This window comes from Stomoxys calcitrans, chromosome 4 (genome assembly GCF_963082655.1).
Source record: "Stomoxys calcitrans chromosome 4, idStoCalc2.1, whole genome shotgun sequence".
NCBI lineage: Eukaryota > Metazoa > Arthropoda > Insecta > Diptera > Muscidae > Stomoxys > Stomoxys calcitrans.
This window is the reverse complement of record NC_081555.1, coordinates 162,617,183-162,634,667: the sequence shown is the minus strand read 5'-3', so window position 1 is coordinate 162,634,667 and position 17,485 is coordinate 162,617,183. Positions and strand designations below refer to the sequence as shown.

The following is a 17,485-nucleotide window of genomic DNA, read 5'->3' as shown; positions in this document are numbered from 1 at the left end:
GATACTTCGCCCTGAACGCAGATATCGAATTCGTGCCATTGTAGCCTATGACGCTGAACGCGTTCGAATCCAGGCGAGAATATCGGATAAAGCGGTGTTTATCCCCTCTTAATGTTGGCGACATTTGCGAGGTACAATGCCATGCATACTGGGTACTTGGACCCAAATTTTAATACCTCATTCGTTTTCTGGTCTCCAATACCTTTCATTTAATACCCTTATAGTGCCCATCGGACCACTTTTGATTTTGGGTTGTCTTTTTGGCATAAGGGGGAGGGTCCGTCCCCCTTCCGATACCGAAAAATTATATAGCCTATGTTTCCTTTCAGACCAACCTACACAATATGCGAAAATTTTGAGAAAATCGGTTCTGCCTTTTTTCTTCTATACAGAACAAACAAATCGAGTCCCATGTATCCGTGATTGGCTAATGTGCCCATTTTGGGCGTTTTTGTGGGGGTGGGATGACCCCCAGTAGTATATTTAAGGGGATTGTGGAACTTTGAGCATCAAGAGTATGAGTCATCAATGAGGATTGATGACGTCATAACCCCACCCCACCCCATTGATGACGTCATAACCACACCCCACCCCACCCCATTAATGACGTCATAACCCCACCCGACCGTAACCGCAGCCGATCGTAGCGCAGGTGGCGACCGCAGGGGGTATGTGGTCAGACGGCGGGCCGCCGGTTGAAATGTGTGGACGGACATTAGGGTGCAGATCGCAGGGCGCAGATCGCAGGGCGCAGTGGCAGATTTCGATGATGACTCATCGCCCAACTTCAACTAGTGTTGGAGGGTGGGTGATGTAGATTGCTGACCGCAGCCTATAGTGTGGTTTGAGTGTGAGAGTTTATGATTAATGTTGAATGTTGTGTGCCCACCACACTGGAGTGTGATGAAATAATTGTGGTGAGGGTAGTTCTATTTTTACCCCGGAAGAACAAGAGTAAAAAATTATATAAGTTTTTGTAGTAGGGTGTTATGGTGGTTAACATATATTTATAAAAATATATTGTACCACATATGCCTGCAACAGTTTTTGTACTAGGGTGTTATATAAAAATGTTTTCAGTGGTTAACATATAATACCTGCTATGCTTACTCATAATTTAAAATTTCAATCATTGTGGTGAAGAAAATAACAAAGCTCAAACTCAAAAGTGTTGCGATAATAAAAATTGAAAAGTTTTCTGTTCTAGGATGATTTAGTGATTGACTTATATTTATAAATATTTGCTATACCACACATATTACTAAACGCAATTGCGGTAAAGGAAATTAAAAAAATTCAAGTTGAAGTTAATAATTGGTTTCACGTTTATATAATTCCACAAATGCCTGGTATGCTTTCTCATAATTTTAAATTTCAATCATTGTGGTGAAGAAAATAACAAAGCTCAAACTCAAAAGTGCTGCTATAACATAAATTGAAAAGTTTTCTGTACTAGGGTGGTATAGTGGTTAACGTATGCAAATGCAATGCAACAATGTAAATGTGCCCATTAAGGAACAGGGGCGAACAGGGTGGTTAACTTATATTTATGAATATTTGCTATACCACACATATTACTAAGCCCAATTGCGGTAAAGGAAATTAAAAAAATTCAAGTTGAAGTTAAGAATTGATTACACTTTTATTGCAAAGAATGCGATAGTATAAATTGTAGAGTTTTTGTAATAGGGTGTAACGATTATATTTAATTATACAACTACAAATATTTATATTTTCTATCGAGTTCAGCTTGCAGTCCCATGTATGAATTCCATGTGTTGTTTGTATAAATGAAGTATATACATTTTTATATATCCTTAATTCTTCAATCATCTCTTCAAAAAATTGTTTATGTTCCTTATCAATGTAGGAGTTGTATTCTTTTAATAGATATTTTATATTCGTTGATAATATTATTTTCTTTGAGAAGTTACCCCAACAAAATGAAAAAAGGAACTAATGTATACTTACATTACATAGCCTTATATATCCTAAATAAAGAAAAAACGATATGTTATTATTTTATTTGCTTTATTTAAAAAAAAAAACATTAATAAATTGACTTAATAAAATAACATTTTTTCAGCACATCTATAATTAGGGCGTTGTTTATGATAACTACAAATTTTCATATGCAAATAATTTTTGTAAAGATTACATACGTTTGAACAGTTAGCATCATCTAAATTTATTATATTTATATCTTCTTCTATTAATTGCTTTATCCATTTTTGTTTTTCACATCCTTTCACAAATATTGTTAGATTTTCTTGTTTTTTTATAAATTTATTAAAATAATCGTTAAATTCTTTAAAAATGATGTTACCATCATTCCATCTCAACCCATGAAAATGTTTCGTAAGCCAGTTATTTGTAATCTTTTCCTTTAATGATAAGGAAGAAAATTTGCAAGGGGGTATATAATAAACTTTTTATTTGTCTGATTATGTTCAAAAATACAAATTTCCTTCGCAATAAATTTATTATCTAAGAAAAAACCTTGAACATCTATAATTATGAAATTGTTTTTAGACATTTCTACTCATTGGTTGTTAAAATTACAATGATTGTTTTTAACTGTATTGTAAATATTTTTATAATTTTTAATTATTTTTGCAGCAGCTGCTTCTCCCTTTATTTTATCTATATCATAGAACATACAATTACATGTATCTGGACCACATTGTGCTTTATCATTTGACCAAACACAGCAGTCATAGTGGTTACCATATTTACTTTCTCTACTTTTTAAACTATCCACAAATTTCAGATGAGATTTTATATTAATTAATTTATTTTTATCTTCTTCGGAAACGATATTGGTAAATGTTTTTAAAAAATTATATATTTCTTTAATCATATTGCTTTTTTTCTTATTCCGGTGAGAACTACTGTATACTCATGTGTAACGTTTGCAAATAATCATTAACATCAAGCGTCCTGATATTTATACCATTTTCTTCCCATTCAAATAATGGGTTAAATTCATTCGTACTTTGATTATATTTGTAATTATACTCAAATTTATTAGCATTATACTCAAAACAATAAATGTTGAGTTTGCGGTATGTGTAGTTACTGTAATAGCTACATATGAGTCTAATTTCTACATTTTCTTATTTTAAGTTGAAATGACTGTAGAACACTGTAGAACTTTGAATGATCCCACCAATATTAGTTTCCTTTTCTATTAAGTCTTTTCTAAATACTTCAATATCTTCATCAATAGTAAAAATTTTAGGTCTATCCGTTTGACTATTTCTTGGTGTTGTTGTTGTTAGTGACTCATCGATTGTTGCATTATTTAATAATTGAATTGATAAATATACTCTTGCTCCTGTATTATTTGATACTTTTATTCGAAATTCTATACGTTTACTAGTGTCACCATCAAAAATAGCATTTTGATTGGTATTATATCTATCATATTGATGATTTTGATTACATCTATTGTAAGGTATTGGATAGTATTGTTGTTGTTGTTGTTGAATACTAGGATATATTCTATATATGATAATTAAAACAACAACGAATATTAATTTATTTAAATACATACTACTATTCAATTCAATGTATATAAGAGAACTAATTGCTGTTTTCTCACTTATTTCCATTTTATATGTTTGAGTATAGTTCTCAATATCAGTTATTACGATATTTTCTAAATGTTTTTTTATATCTTGAACTCGAACTTTCTCAATTTCACCATTACTTAAAATTCGTTCTTGTTCAATTTCACGATATTCAAAAAAACTTATTTTTAGTTGACGTAACATGTAGTTACTATCATATGTACAACGGATTGGTATATTTAAATCTTCATATTGTAAATTAAAATGACGATAAAAAGGTTCTGCAGCATCCAGTATACCACCAATATCTGCTTCTTTTGTAATTAACCTTTTGCGAAATGCTTCTATAGCTTCATCGACAGTAAAATATTTTTCTTCACTTTCTATAGGAATTATTGTAGTGGTGCTAGTTGATAAGTCTGCATCATCTGTTTCATTTTTTATATAAAATTCATCTCTGTTTTCTAATACATATTTCACTTTCTTTCATCATAACAAATGAAATATTTACTTTAAGAATATCTTTGTTTGGTAGTGTTAAATTAAATTCAACGGTTTTTGAATTTAAGTCGATTGTAGGATCAGATGTAATGGATAACGCTGAATCAGTTGTGGAATCAAATACAACTGGCAATGATAATGAATTATGAATTGTTACATGAAGTAGAACAGAACAAAGTAATACCCAATATAATTTCATTATGTTAATTTATTATTTTCTTATATCTACACTATTGGAGGTGTGTTGGAGAGATACTAATTAATGTAGTATAAATACCCAACCTTATATATTCGAAAAATGTAAAGCAAACACGAAATAAAAAATTCTCTTTCTCTTCTCGACATTAATTCTCCCTCTTTATATTTAAACAATAATTCTACCTCTCCCTCTTTACATTTAAACAACTCACCTATATATTAATTTTACATTATTAATAAAAAAATCATTTTGTTTGTGTTTGTTTTTTGCTTTTTATTTATTTTATGATTTCTATAGATAAAAAATATAGTTACATTTACAGTAATTTTCTTACTTCATTTGTTAGAGGTATATATTCAAACATTTTATCATGAATAATTAAACAGTATAGAGATGTGTTCGGTGATATATTTTTAGATGTTTCCAATTCAATTCGTATATCGATGGGGCCAGTTTTTACTGTTTCATTTTGATGTGTTACATCAAGAACAATAATAAGGTTGCGGTTCAGGTGTATAGTAGCTTTGTTGAAATTTTATATACATATCATAAAGTAGGGCGAAACGGTTCCTATCAAACTTGAGGTTAAGATCATCATATGGATATGTATCAGAATTCAAATGAACCTTAATGTTTGTTATATCACAGCGAATAAATTTTTTTTCACTACTTTTGAATCCTAAAAGAAGAAAACGTGGTCGCTCATTTTCATTTGCAAGCTTAACATTCCATAAAACTTTTGTATTCGATGGAACTGCAGGATAATAATACATATCCCATGTTCTAAATGATATATTTAGTGGTTGACGGTTATTAATTTCTTTAAGCATTTGCAGCTTGTATACATCAGCAAGTTGAATATGTGGAACTTTCCATGTAATATTTAAAATTGATAGTTTACAAGTTTCACTGGAAATGATAGATTTCAATACATTCGTATCATCTTTTGATCGCAATAAAATTAATTCATGTTTAGCATTAACTATAATTTTATCAAAATCTTCAGCAAATCCAAGAAGCATTTTCAGTGGAACACAAAAATTAAAATATCCACTCACAAGATTAAGATCATCTGTATTAAATGGAGCCCATCCTGCGTTGACTAGATTTCGACTTTCGCTTTCATTTAATGATACATAATTTTTTATTTCTGTAGCTATACCCAAATGACGTGTACGATCAATTTCTATACCATTAAGTTCATATCTTATCTCATCAAATAAGTGTGCTATGCAATTGTTTAATAACTTTATCGATGCTGATACTGTAGAGTCCGCTTTTGTTGCAAAACCTTCAATGTATAAAAAACTCTCACCAGGAACGACATACAGGTCTTGGTTTTGAATGGAAATCCTAATTTCATCATTATTTTGAAATGATTGTAAATATGAAATATAGCTGTGATACTCCTTTCTTATTATAGCATTATCAAATTGTGGTTTTTGTAAAACATTAATAATGTTACTCATTTTTAAACTCAACCCTTTATTATTTTAGTGTGAAACCCAAACTTTCCAGGAACTCTTAGTTAGTTTTACTTAAAATATTTCTCTTTTTCCTTTTTAATCCTTTATGTTTCCTGTTGTGGTGATGTGATATTTTAGTTGTGTATCCCTTCAAAGTTAATGGTTGAGTGGTTGTTATATCCGCAAATACCTCCTTTTTGTTAAATATTATCATTCTTTAGATGGTTTCAAGTGTAATCTAATTGAAATTTTTTCCCCACGAAAGTTTTTCAATTTTCCAGATTGATCAACAACTTTCAAAACAATGGTATTTATTGTGTTTGTATTTACAGGTAGATATATAACGTTAGTGGGATTTTCCGTGATTTTATATCCTGGGCTAACGACGAGTGAAAACTGATGAAGGTTGTGCGCTGACTTTTTGTTTATATAGGATCCTGTTACAATATTACACTCAATAACTATAGTGTTTACTTTTGTAATTTCTATCACTTTATCAGAATAGTGATCAACATTCGATTCAAGTACTCTTTTACTAAAACCTAATAATGAACCAATAGTGTTTTCTTTATCAAAATATATTGGATCAAGCGTACTCTTCAGATATGTTTGAAGTGTATTGTAATTTGCTTTCATAATAAGATTTCCATTTTTTTATTAAGCTTGCGATATTCATCCGTTATTAACTCAGATATATTCGAAAATTCATATGATCCAAGAGTAATAGTTATTTCATGTCCACCTTATGAAATTTATTGTTCTCTTCATCAACATTTGGTATTGAGTGATATGTATCAAAACTTATTAAACCGCAAACATAGCTTTGTTTCAAAATTATTGGTGGAAAGAAGTTGGCGACAAGTACTGATTTTTCATCATTTAAGGTTAATGTTATCGACATCTCTACGGTTGACGTTAGAATAAATGATTTATGTAATTGATTATTCTTTTATTGTGAAATACTGTACTTATTCGCACATTATCATTGATTTTAAACTTTGGTCTTTTAAATACCTTGAGGTTGTTGTAGACTGAATCTAAAAGTGATTTCTCATTTAAGGAATTCACATCATTCGGCGACATTTTTATAGTTCGATGAAATGTGTTATTATATATATTAACTAGGTTTTTATATATATCAATCCATTTATAATTTCCACGAAAACTAAACTCTTTCCACATTTTTCCTTTCAGTGTTCTATTAAATCGTTCTATGATTGATGCTTTTAGAGTGCTGTATGTTGAATAATGATTTATATGATTTGTTTGCATAAGTTGAGAAAAATTGTTATTAAAAAACTCCTTTCCATCATCAGTTTGTAAATTTTCGGGTTTTCGACTACTTTGATTGAAAACTTTCTGCATAGCCTTTACTACACTTTGAGTTGTTTTATTTTTTATTGCTTCAACCCAAGCTTTTTTCGAGAATGTGTCTATAACGGTTAAAAGATATCGATATCCGCTGTTAAAGTTCACATAACTCCCCATTTCAACAAGATCCGCTTGCCACAAATCATCGATACCCTTCATAACCACTCGTCTCCTTTCAAAATTTTTTCGTGCTTGCTTGTGTAGTTCATTAACAATTTCTCTCTTATCCTGGTTAAGCTCCATATTGATGTTGTCGATTGAAGTAAAAATTGTTTTGTTTTGATGTTATATACCCTCTACTATATCTTATTTTTGATTTTAAATATTTAATTAAAATATTTATTTTTTCTAGTATATCCAATACTTTGAAAAAGAAAATCTTCGATGGAATCAAATCGGATATTTATTATTTTTAAAGTATCTTCAATAATTTTTTTCGTATCTTCAATATTATGATTTTTCAAAATATTCAAATTGGTACTCAAGTTGTTGTTAAATTGATCAATCACACTTTTTAGTTTAGATAAATCACTATTTATAGCTTCAATATGTTTTTTATTTTCTAGAACAATTTTTTCCACTTCAACCCATTTGAAAATATATTCTTTAATTTTTTCTATATGTATGTGTTCTGTAATTCTTCGAATCTTCAAAGTATTTCATCTTGCTGATTTTTGATTTTATTTTCGATTTTATCTATTTTTTTTTCAAAAATATTTTTGTTACAGCATCATCAGGATCAGAGGGAGAACTTAAATTAGTTATTTTCTTCCCATGAAAGTTTAAAGCATTGCTGTGAATAGTAATTCCAAGTGATCTACCTAAACTCAATTTTAGCATTGCATTGTTGACTTGATTTTTACTTCCGCTCTCTCCAAATTTATTGATTGTATACATTTTTGATTTTTTTATTTAATAATATGTGCTTCTCGCAATTCGTCAACAATTGAAATAATTTCGTTTTTGTGATTTTTGTGACCAACACCTTCAGATGAAAGGAGCAATCTTAATCTGTCAACCAATTCGTTAGGGTCATCCCAATATATATAATTTGGTTTGTGATTGTCTAATGATTTCAAACTCAATCCATTACCTTTGGATATCCTATTTGAATTCACATCAAATAACCGTTTTATTATAAATTGATATTTATATGCTTGAGTTCCCTTAATTTGTTCTCCTGGTGAATAGTTTCTTTTATGAGCATTTGTTCTCATCAAAATATCCTTATATTGATTTAAATCCTTCTTTGTATAATGTTGATGTTTAATGTGAAACATGAGTTGAAATAGTCCTGGAGACATTTTCCAAATAGATTCTCCAATTTGAATAGAGTTACATCCATTAAATTTTAATTGATTTTTTCCAAAATACATATTTCCATTTGTATCTATATGAAATCCATAGACTTTATCTAATTGTCTATTATCGATAATTGTTTGTAGAACGTTGGGTAATGAAGATGCTACATTTATGTCTGATAGATTATCACTACTCAGTTTTATTCGTTTTCTATCAATATTTAATTGCGTAACAGCTTTTCGTTTATTCAATTTTGATGAGTTATCATTATTCAATTTTATACGTTTTCTTTCAAGATTTAATTGTGAAACACCTTTCCGTTTATTCAAGTTTAATTGGATGTTATTAATCAATTTTAAACGTTTTCTATCAGTATTTAATTGTGAGGGTCTTTTTCGTTTATTTATATTTATGATTTTGTTGTTAGTTAATTTTATACGTTTTTTATTAGTATTTAACTGAAATTCACATTTTCGTTTTGAAAATAGATGTAATTTTTTCATCCGCTTATTATCGTTATCGTCAAATAAACTGAGATTGTTATCATTAGATCGTTTTAATTTTTCTCTAAGCTCATTCCGATTCACTCCACATTTTTCTAGTGTATAATCTTTTCTCTTTAAATCAACTGGAACATTATAATTTTTTCTTGTCCTTTTATTAGTGTTATTTTCATCTGATGAAAATTTTCGTTTTTGTGAAAATTTCTCTATATCCATCTGTTCTATTTCTGAATTATCTTCTTTATGTCTAGAATTTACTATATTCGGAAATATTGTTGATGAATGTTGATTATTATATCTTTCATTATCATTACTTGAGGTAATATCTCTCATTTGAAGTCCATTGCTAGACATATAGTCATCATCATCATTATAAATGTCTGATATAAAGCTATCATCATAATCATCCTTATTGTTTTTATCAAGTTTTCCATCGTCTTCATATTGTTTATTATAATCATAAATATTTTTATCATTATATTTATTAGAATACGGATTACTTTCTTTTTTGTTCTCATCTAGTTTTCCTATAATATCCTTCAAAGGTTTTGTTATTGGTTGAAATGTATCTTCTAATAGATTATCCCTATCTATTTGATCAAGTTTAATGTTTTCTAACTTTTCTTTCAATTCTGCTCGTGTTTTTACAATTTCTTTCAACAAATTGTGTCTCTTCATGATTGGAAATTTTTTTTTTATTTTTTATTTTTTTTTTTGGTTATGTATCAATCTGCTTCCGATCTGCTTTACATCTGCTACCGATCTGCTTTATATCAGCTACCGATCTGCTTTATATCTGCTACCGATCTGCTTTCTTTCTGTCACCAATCTGCTCTCTATTCTGTTTATAATCTACATTATATCTGTTATCAATCTGATTTATATTATAACTGAATAAAACAATTAAATCCTTTGCGATATCGACCTTTATCAATGGGATCATCCTTGCTCACAATAAGAAATCCATATTTATCTTTCCAACATTCACTACAAAGCTTTAAAAAATCTTTAAATGTCATGTCACCCAAGATATGATCATTATATATATGTTTAATATTCATTTCATCTTGCTTAAATATGATAATCATGTTTGCATTATCACGTATTAAGTGTTTAGGAATCCTTGTATATGTTTGACATAAATAAAAACAATCAATGTGTTTATGTCTTCCCATACAAAAATAATCCCTTATAGTATTTTGTTTATCGCAAATTACATCATCAAATACCATGATAGAATGCATATTTGTTTTGGCTGGACTTATAACTTTTTCATTTTCAGAGAATGTGAATAGGTTTATTCCTTTGATTGGAGTTTTTTAAATATTGATATTTTGGTTGATATAAAGATTTAGAATATATATATATATATATATATATATATATATATATATATATATATATATATATATATATATATATAAATATATATATATATATATATATATATATATATATATATATAATATATATATATATATATATATATATATATATATATATATATTCCTGAATTTGAGACCATTAGGGCTTTCTATGAGGCTAATCATAACATTTGTTTTACCACAATTTGATGGACCTACTATAAGGGCACGTACAGAATTTGGTAATAAAGTACTATGTACAATCCTTTTTTTCTGTGAACAGACATTATCAATGTTTTTCACAGCAATCTGTTTAGTTTGTTCTATTAAACGCATATTGCTAACTAAACTTTTTCAATATAAATTTAAGTATATATATACAAAAACTCTTATTTTCATTTAAATCGTGTACCCTATCACTACATAATCAAAAATAAAAATATGGTTATTAATTACAAGATTTATAATAAATGTAAACAGTCTGTTACTGGATTTGGATTGGTAATCAACTTAATTAATAATCTTCCGTTTGAAGTGCATTTACCTGGATATCAATTTTGTGGACCAGGAACTAAGTTAGCACAACGTTTAGCACAAGGAGACAAAGGAATAAATTTATTGGATTCAGCTTGTAGAGAACACGATATTGCATACTCACAAAATAAAGATATTCATTCTCGTCATCAAGCTGATAAAGTTTTAATAGAAAAAGCTTGGCAAAGAGTTAAATCAACAGATAGCAATTGGAAAGAACGTGCAAACGCTTGGTTAGTAACAAACTTACTTAAAGCAAAAGTTAAATTCGGACTCGGTATGACAACAAAAAGAAAAATGAAGAAAAAGCAATGTAAGCAAAAATTATTTGCATCGACAGTTAAGAATACTTTAAAAGTATTAAAATATAACAAACCTAAAAATATATATGATGCTGTAAAAATTGCAAAAAACGTTGTACATTCAAGTTTTAAAAATAAAAAGAAGAGTAATATTGGTGTACCAAGAGTCATTCGAGTACCAAAAATTGGTGGATTTCTACCAATAGTTCCAATTTTAACTGCGTTATCAGCCCTTGGAGGTTTAGCAACTGGAGGATCGGCTATTGTAAAAGCAGTTAAGGATATAAAAAATGGAAAAGAACAATTAGCTGAAGCTACTCGTCATAACAGATATATGGAATCAATTGCTATGGGAAAAGGATTATATCTTAAACCTTATAAAAAAGGATATGGACTTTACTATAAACCAGCTCCAAAAAACTTCTAAGTAGATTACCCAATCGACCATTGACGGATATCGATTTGGTTAAGTACTGCAAGCCATTGAAACACTTTAGAGGGGTTTTTATGCGTGACTCATTACCAAACAAACCACTACGACAAGAGTGTGAAATAGTTAATTTAGATACAACTAATGGGCCAGGAACATATTGGGTTGCCTATTACAAAAATTACAACTATAAGGAATATTTTGATAGTTTTGGTAATTTACAACCACCGTTGGAAATTATTAATTATTTAAAACCACCTATCGAATACAATTATAAACAAAAACAAAAAATTTGTTCAAAAAGACAATTTTTAAAATCGTTGGTTGAAAGTTTTGCTGTAACACAATGTTTTACACCTTTTATTTTCTTTATTTCTTCATCTACTTTATCAATCTTAATTGAATACATTTTTGAACGTAAACCAATGAATTCCTTCATTATTTTTCCACCACATTCATCATTCCTAGAACTTTTTTGTTTTCTAACGGAAAATTATAAATATTATTAATTGGATACGCTGATGTATCAAAATATTTTGTGATATCATTTCGAATATCATCATAGAATTTTTTTTTTTAATATCATAAATAAATGAATCGGTATCCATGTAATTTAGAGTAGTTGATTGATTAAACTTTATTTTCATATAATTATAATGAAAATCATACATTTTCCATTTCGATAGTTCTAAAACAGTAAATCCAATATATATTGGTTTATTATATTCAACATGCGATTTTTTCATTTGAATTACAACCATATCGTTAGATATTTTGAGTGAACTATGAAAATTAGGTTTAGCTATAAGAGCCCTCGCACCCAATTTTCTACCTTTACTCTCCCAGTTAGTTACAATTTCAATACATTTTCTTTTATCAACATTTTCCATCGTCTTGCCATAAACAGCATTATTTAATAATTTGAAAAAATTCTGTTCAAACAAATTTTTAGCTAAAGTTCTGTGATAGTTATTTAAATAAATATACTTTTGCAACCAATTCGTTTGTTTAAACTGAAGAATTCTATGTATTTTTTTTTTTAACTAATCCATGTTTAATACACTGTTGAAGAGTTTTATAATGTATGATATAATTATTTTTATCATTTAAATTCAACACTAATTTAGATTGTCTCATAGAACCAAGTTTTTTATTTTCAGCGCAAAATGGTAGGTCATTAGAATATCCATCATGAGGATGGATATTCTAAGTCTACCTCTAATATATATCCTATCTCCGAATCTTCTTTGATATCATTCAAATTAAACATTTCAGTATTACCAACCCATTCAAATTTTTGTAAGGTAGATACTGTGACATAACATGAGCATAACCATATAAATTATTAACATCTAAATAAATTTAAAAGTTTGAATCTTGACATGGATTGTAATCACTTACATATATATTATTTGCAACTGAAAATCGTTTAGAACTTTGAACAATCCCTCCTCTAATACCCTCAACAATAAAATTATACTTTTCGAAGTCAGTTAATAATTCTAATTCTATTCCAGTTGTTTTTAACATTGCACTCCAAGACAAATCAGATGTATAATATTGACATGGATCTAAATTATAATTTTTTTTACATACTTTTCTAAAATTTTCAAACACATCGCATAATAACAAAACATCAACTTTTAAATAAAGTAATAAGTAATCTTTTAAATTGTTACATTTAAATGTATTCCATACATTTTTAGCGTGTGTATAGTCATCCTCACTACAAACCTCATTAGTTAGCTTATTAAAAAAATTGGAAATAGGTGGTAAAGCGTTTTCTTCTAATCGTTCAGGAGAATCTAAATAGTCATAAGGAAACACACCTTTACGCTTCATTAAATTAAATTCACTATCGTTAACAAAAGTTGATTTAACAGCATTGAAATCTTCATCAGATAAATAACCCGCTAGCTTTTCAAAGCTAGATGCCATAAATTTACATGAATCTAGAAAACGTATTTCAATACTCTTATTTGAATCTATATAAATTCTTTTCGATATAGAAATATAAAGTTCCTTATTTAATGGAAGAATATTTATATCACCAACTACAGAGGAGAGTTCTCTAACAAACAAATGAGAATCATATGCTGAAAGATTATGAAAAAATACTGGAACAAAATTTGCTATTTGATACTCTAAATTACAATTTTTATGAGCAGGTTCTCTGTATTCACTTGTCAAATGACAATGATCAGCTACTCTAACATCAGTATTTAAAAAAGACTTTTCACAAATATGACATATCGGATGTTCCTTTTGGTATTGTAGTTGAGTTGATGTTAAGGAATTCATTGGTTTTACTTTAGATAAATAATTGTTATAAATCCATACAATCTCTCCCACTTATGAGTTAAAAAAATGTTTTGTACAGTCTTCACCTGAATAAATTTTAATCTTGTCTAAATTTGAATCAAATGAACATTTGATATAACAATTGTATGCAAATGGAATATGTTTTTGAACTGATTTTACTTTACTTGAATTTTGTATCTCTAACGGTTGTTGTCACCATCTATTTACACTCACGTTTGTGTTTCTCTAGTCTACTACTTGAAGAAACATGAGTTAAGCAGATGTTACAAAAATGAATCCTATTTTTATTCTTTGTTATAGAACTTCGCAACAATCTAAAAATGTATAAATTTTTTTAATAAATTAGTATTGTATTGTAATCAAAATAATATCTTATTATTTTTACCTTGATATATTTTTTATCCAGATGTAATGAAATTTATCATCCTCTTCTATTAGGAGAAGATTGATGTGAGTCGATTTCTCAGCTTCTGTAAAATAGTAAGGACCTATAATCTTAGCATCCTCTAAACCGAACACAGTTATACTTATATCAGGATTCTGCAGCTCAAAGACTCTGATTTTATTTATGGTAAGGGGAAATTCCATGTTTTCAAAATTTAATATTATATTATTTTCCAATGTTATAATGTTTGCCTTAATGTCCGTTACTTTGTAGTTGCTACATTTATGTGGTTTCTTTTCCTTTGGAAGTGGATTTAATGATGATATTATTGCCCATTTAAAACAATAAACATCATTGTTTTGCACATTGATGCAAGCCTTTTTATTCCTTATTTTGGGAGGAAGATTTATGTATTGAGATCCTCTCAAACATGTATATTTGTTGATGTTGATCTCTAGATGTTTTATTTCGATTAAAGTCCATCCACTATCTCGTTCTTGGAATTCACTCATTTTTTTAATTATTTCATTACAATTTTCAATATAATGATTTAAAATTTCTTCCAGTGTACTTGAGGGAGATAGTACCAACATTTTTGTGTGATGTGTAAATAAACTAATTTCATCTTCCGCTTTCTCTTTCATCAAAATATAATTACAATGTAGTGTACAATTATATTTAATAGATTCATGCTTTTGCAACGCCTTTTGAATTATATTGATTACTTTTTCTTGAATTGATTTGAAAAAGTTTTCGGGTATCATGTTATTGATCTCACTATTTTTTATTTTATAACTTTCTATTCGATTTTGAAAGCTAGATCCAAAGCAAGACACATCCTTATCTAACCATTTTACACACTTATCGATGTGTGTGTTAGTGCTGATATGATTCTTCCACAGATTTTTTTGGAATAGTTAAATTGCAATTTTCACAGTATACCGTTTTTTTCCTCTTTTTTTCATTGTGTTCCATTGACTTCATATGCTTTAAAAGCTCTGGATAAGTACTAAATTTCTGATTACATTTCACACACTCAATTGAATGTCGACGATTCAAATGACGATTCAAAGATTGATTATGTTCGTAAGTTTTCTCACAAATATTACATACAAATTCTCTCGTTTTTATAACAATTATTTTGAATTTGATTAAATAAATGATTTTTAATATAATGATTACAATATGAAACCGTTTGCCCTTTTTATACGAAAACAAATATATTTTTTTACTCTTGTTCTTCCTGGGAAAAAATAGAACTACCCTCACCACAATTATTTCATCACACTCCAGTGTGGTGGTCACACAACATTCAACATTAATCATAAACTCTCACACTCAAACCAAACTATAGGCTGCGGTCAGCAATCTACATCACCCACCCTCCAACACTAGTTGAAGTTGAAGTGGGGTTATGACGTCATCAATCCTCATTGATGACTCATACTCTCGATGCTCAAAGTTCCACATTCCCCTTATATATACTACTCTTAAGCCCCATATTCCCATGGTCAGTAAATACGTCCTATTTGGGGTTTTTTTTTTGGGAAGGGGTGGACCCCCAGAAACGTGGTCCCACATTTGGATATCAGATTCGTATTCTACTCGCAAATACGTTTCATTTGAGTCCCATATTGCCATGGTCGGTAAATATATGTCCGATTTGGGGGTGTTTTGGGGGTGGTCCTCCTAGCACTTGGTCCGACAATTGGATATCAGATACGTTTTCTTATCCAAAATACCTTTCATTTGAGTCCCATATTGTCGTGATTGGTCAAATATATGTTTGGTAGGTTTTAGGGTGAGCGGTCCCCCTAGGTACCCCATCCGAAATTTGGATACCAAATTTTTATTTTTAGGGTACTATATAAGAGCACACAAAATTTCGTTTAAATCACACCACCAATCTCCGAGATCTGGCGTTTCTGAAAATTAGGGTAAGGGGGAGAGTCCCCCCCCCCCCCCCTTCAGATATCAAAAAATGTAGTACCCTATTTTCACCACGGGATCATTATGCACCATCTGTAAAAAATTCAAGAAAATCGGTTCAGCCGTTTCTGAGTCTATAAGGAACACACGTAGCGCAGAGGTTAGCATGTCCGCTTATGACGCTGAAAGCCTGGGTTCAAATCCAAAGAGGTGTCGCACTGCGGAACGCCGTTCGGACTCGGCTATAAAAAGGAGACCCCTTATCATTGAGCTTAAACTTGAATCGGACTGCACTCATTGATATGTAAGAAGTTTGCCCCTGTTCCTTAGTGGAATGTTCATGGGCAAAATTTTCATTTTTTCATTTTCATAAGGAACACACAAACATACAAACAAACAAACCTACAAACAAATACAAATTGATTTTTATATACATAGGTATTTTATTTATTGCCAAAATACCAGTGACAGTTTGGCCATATTAGAACAAACATCTTTATTTTTAGTTTTTTGTTACTTTTTTGAGTATTTTGCAACTTTGGTACCCCACCACACAATTGACGTATACCAACTTTGTCATACCCTTTGTAGTACTTTGAAATAACGATTTACCATAACCATTTAAAACTATGTCGATCAGTATTTAAAGCCTTAAATTCTTATCCAAATTCTTCAGGCACCAACTGTTTCCCTCCAGTACGAATAAGATGATTTTGGATTTCGCAATAATTTAGTAGGCATTTTCGCTGTGAATGAAGTCAGTACTAGGCTTTACAGGTTAATAAATAAACAGATAGTTCAACAACTTCTAGCATTTTTCTGTTACTTTTATTATTTCTTTACACATTGTATAGCTGCGGGACTGCCAGAACACTATTACCGACATCAATTGACAAAAGTTGCCATACATAATAAAAATTTTTATTTTGGTTGCGTTGTCAGGCAACCACTCAACTGAACGTTGGTTGCTATCCATAATCGACCCATTAAACTTAGAAATGGATTTTTTTAAGATTTTAAATATAAAAATAATTAAATTTTATTTATATTTTTAATTTTATTTCAGCGAAACTAATTATTTATAAACCTGTTTACATTTCAGATATTCTCTAAGTGATCTAAATAAAATCGAGCAGTCGATTATAACGCAATACAAAAACTTTATGGTTTTAGATGAAAAGGTTAGTTAAATAAAATTTTTATCATGAGATTAAAAATATCAATGTTAGTTAATTCATTTATTCTTGTTATCTAATTGTAATTTCTTTTTTTATAATTTCTAATTGAATTTTTTATTATTTTTGT

The 17,485-nt window shown here is 29.2% G+C and overlaps 1 protein-coding gene across 3 annotated transcripts in view; it reads left to right on the top strand.

Moving 5' to 3' along the window:
- The window catches only part of LOC106091277 (uncharacterized), a 41,166-nt gene that overhangs the window by 2,436 nt on the left and 21,245 nt on the right, over positions 1-17,485 (top strand). For 2 of the 3 annotated variants that reach the window (XM_059366752.1, XM_059366751.1), the window contains exon 4: positions 17,283-17,361. In XM_059366752.1, the coding sequence (XP_059222735.1) occupies positions 17,283-17,361 (79 nt within the window). Of the gene's footprint in view, positions 1-17,246; positions 17,362-17,485 lie in introns of all 3 variants that reach the window. The other variant, XM_059366753.1, reaches the window with a different exon arrangement.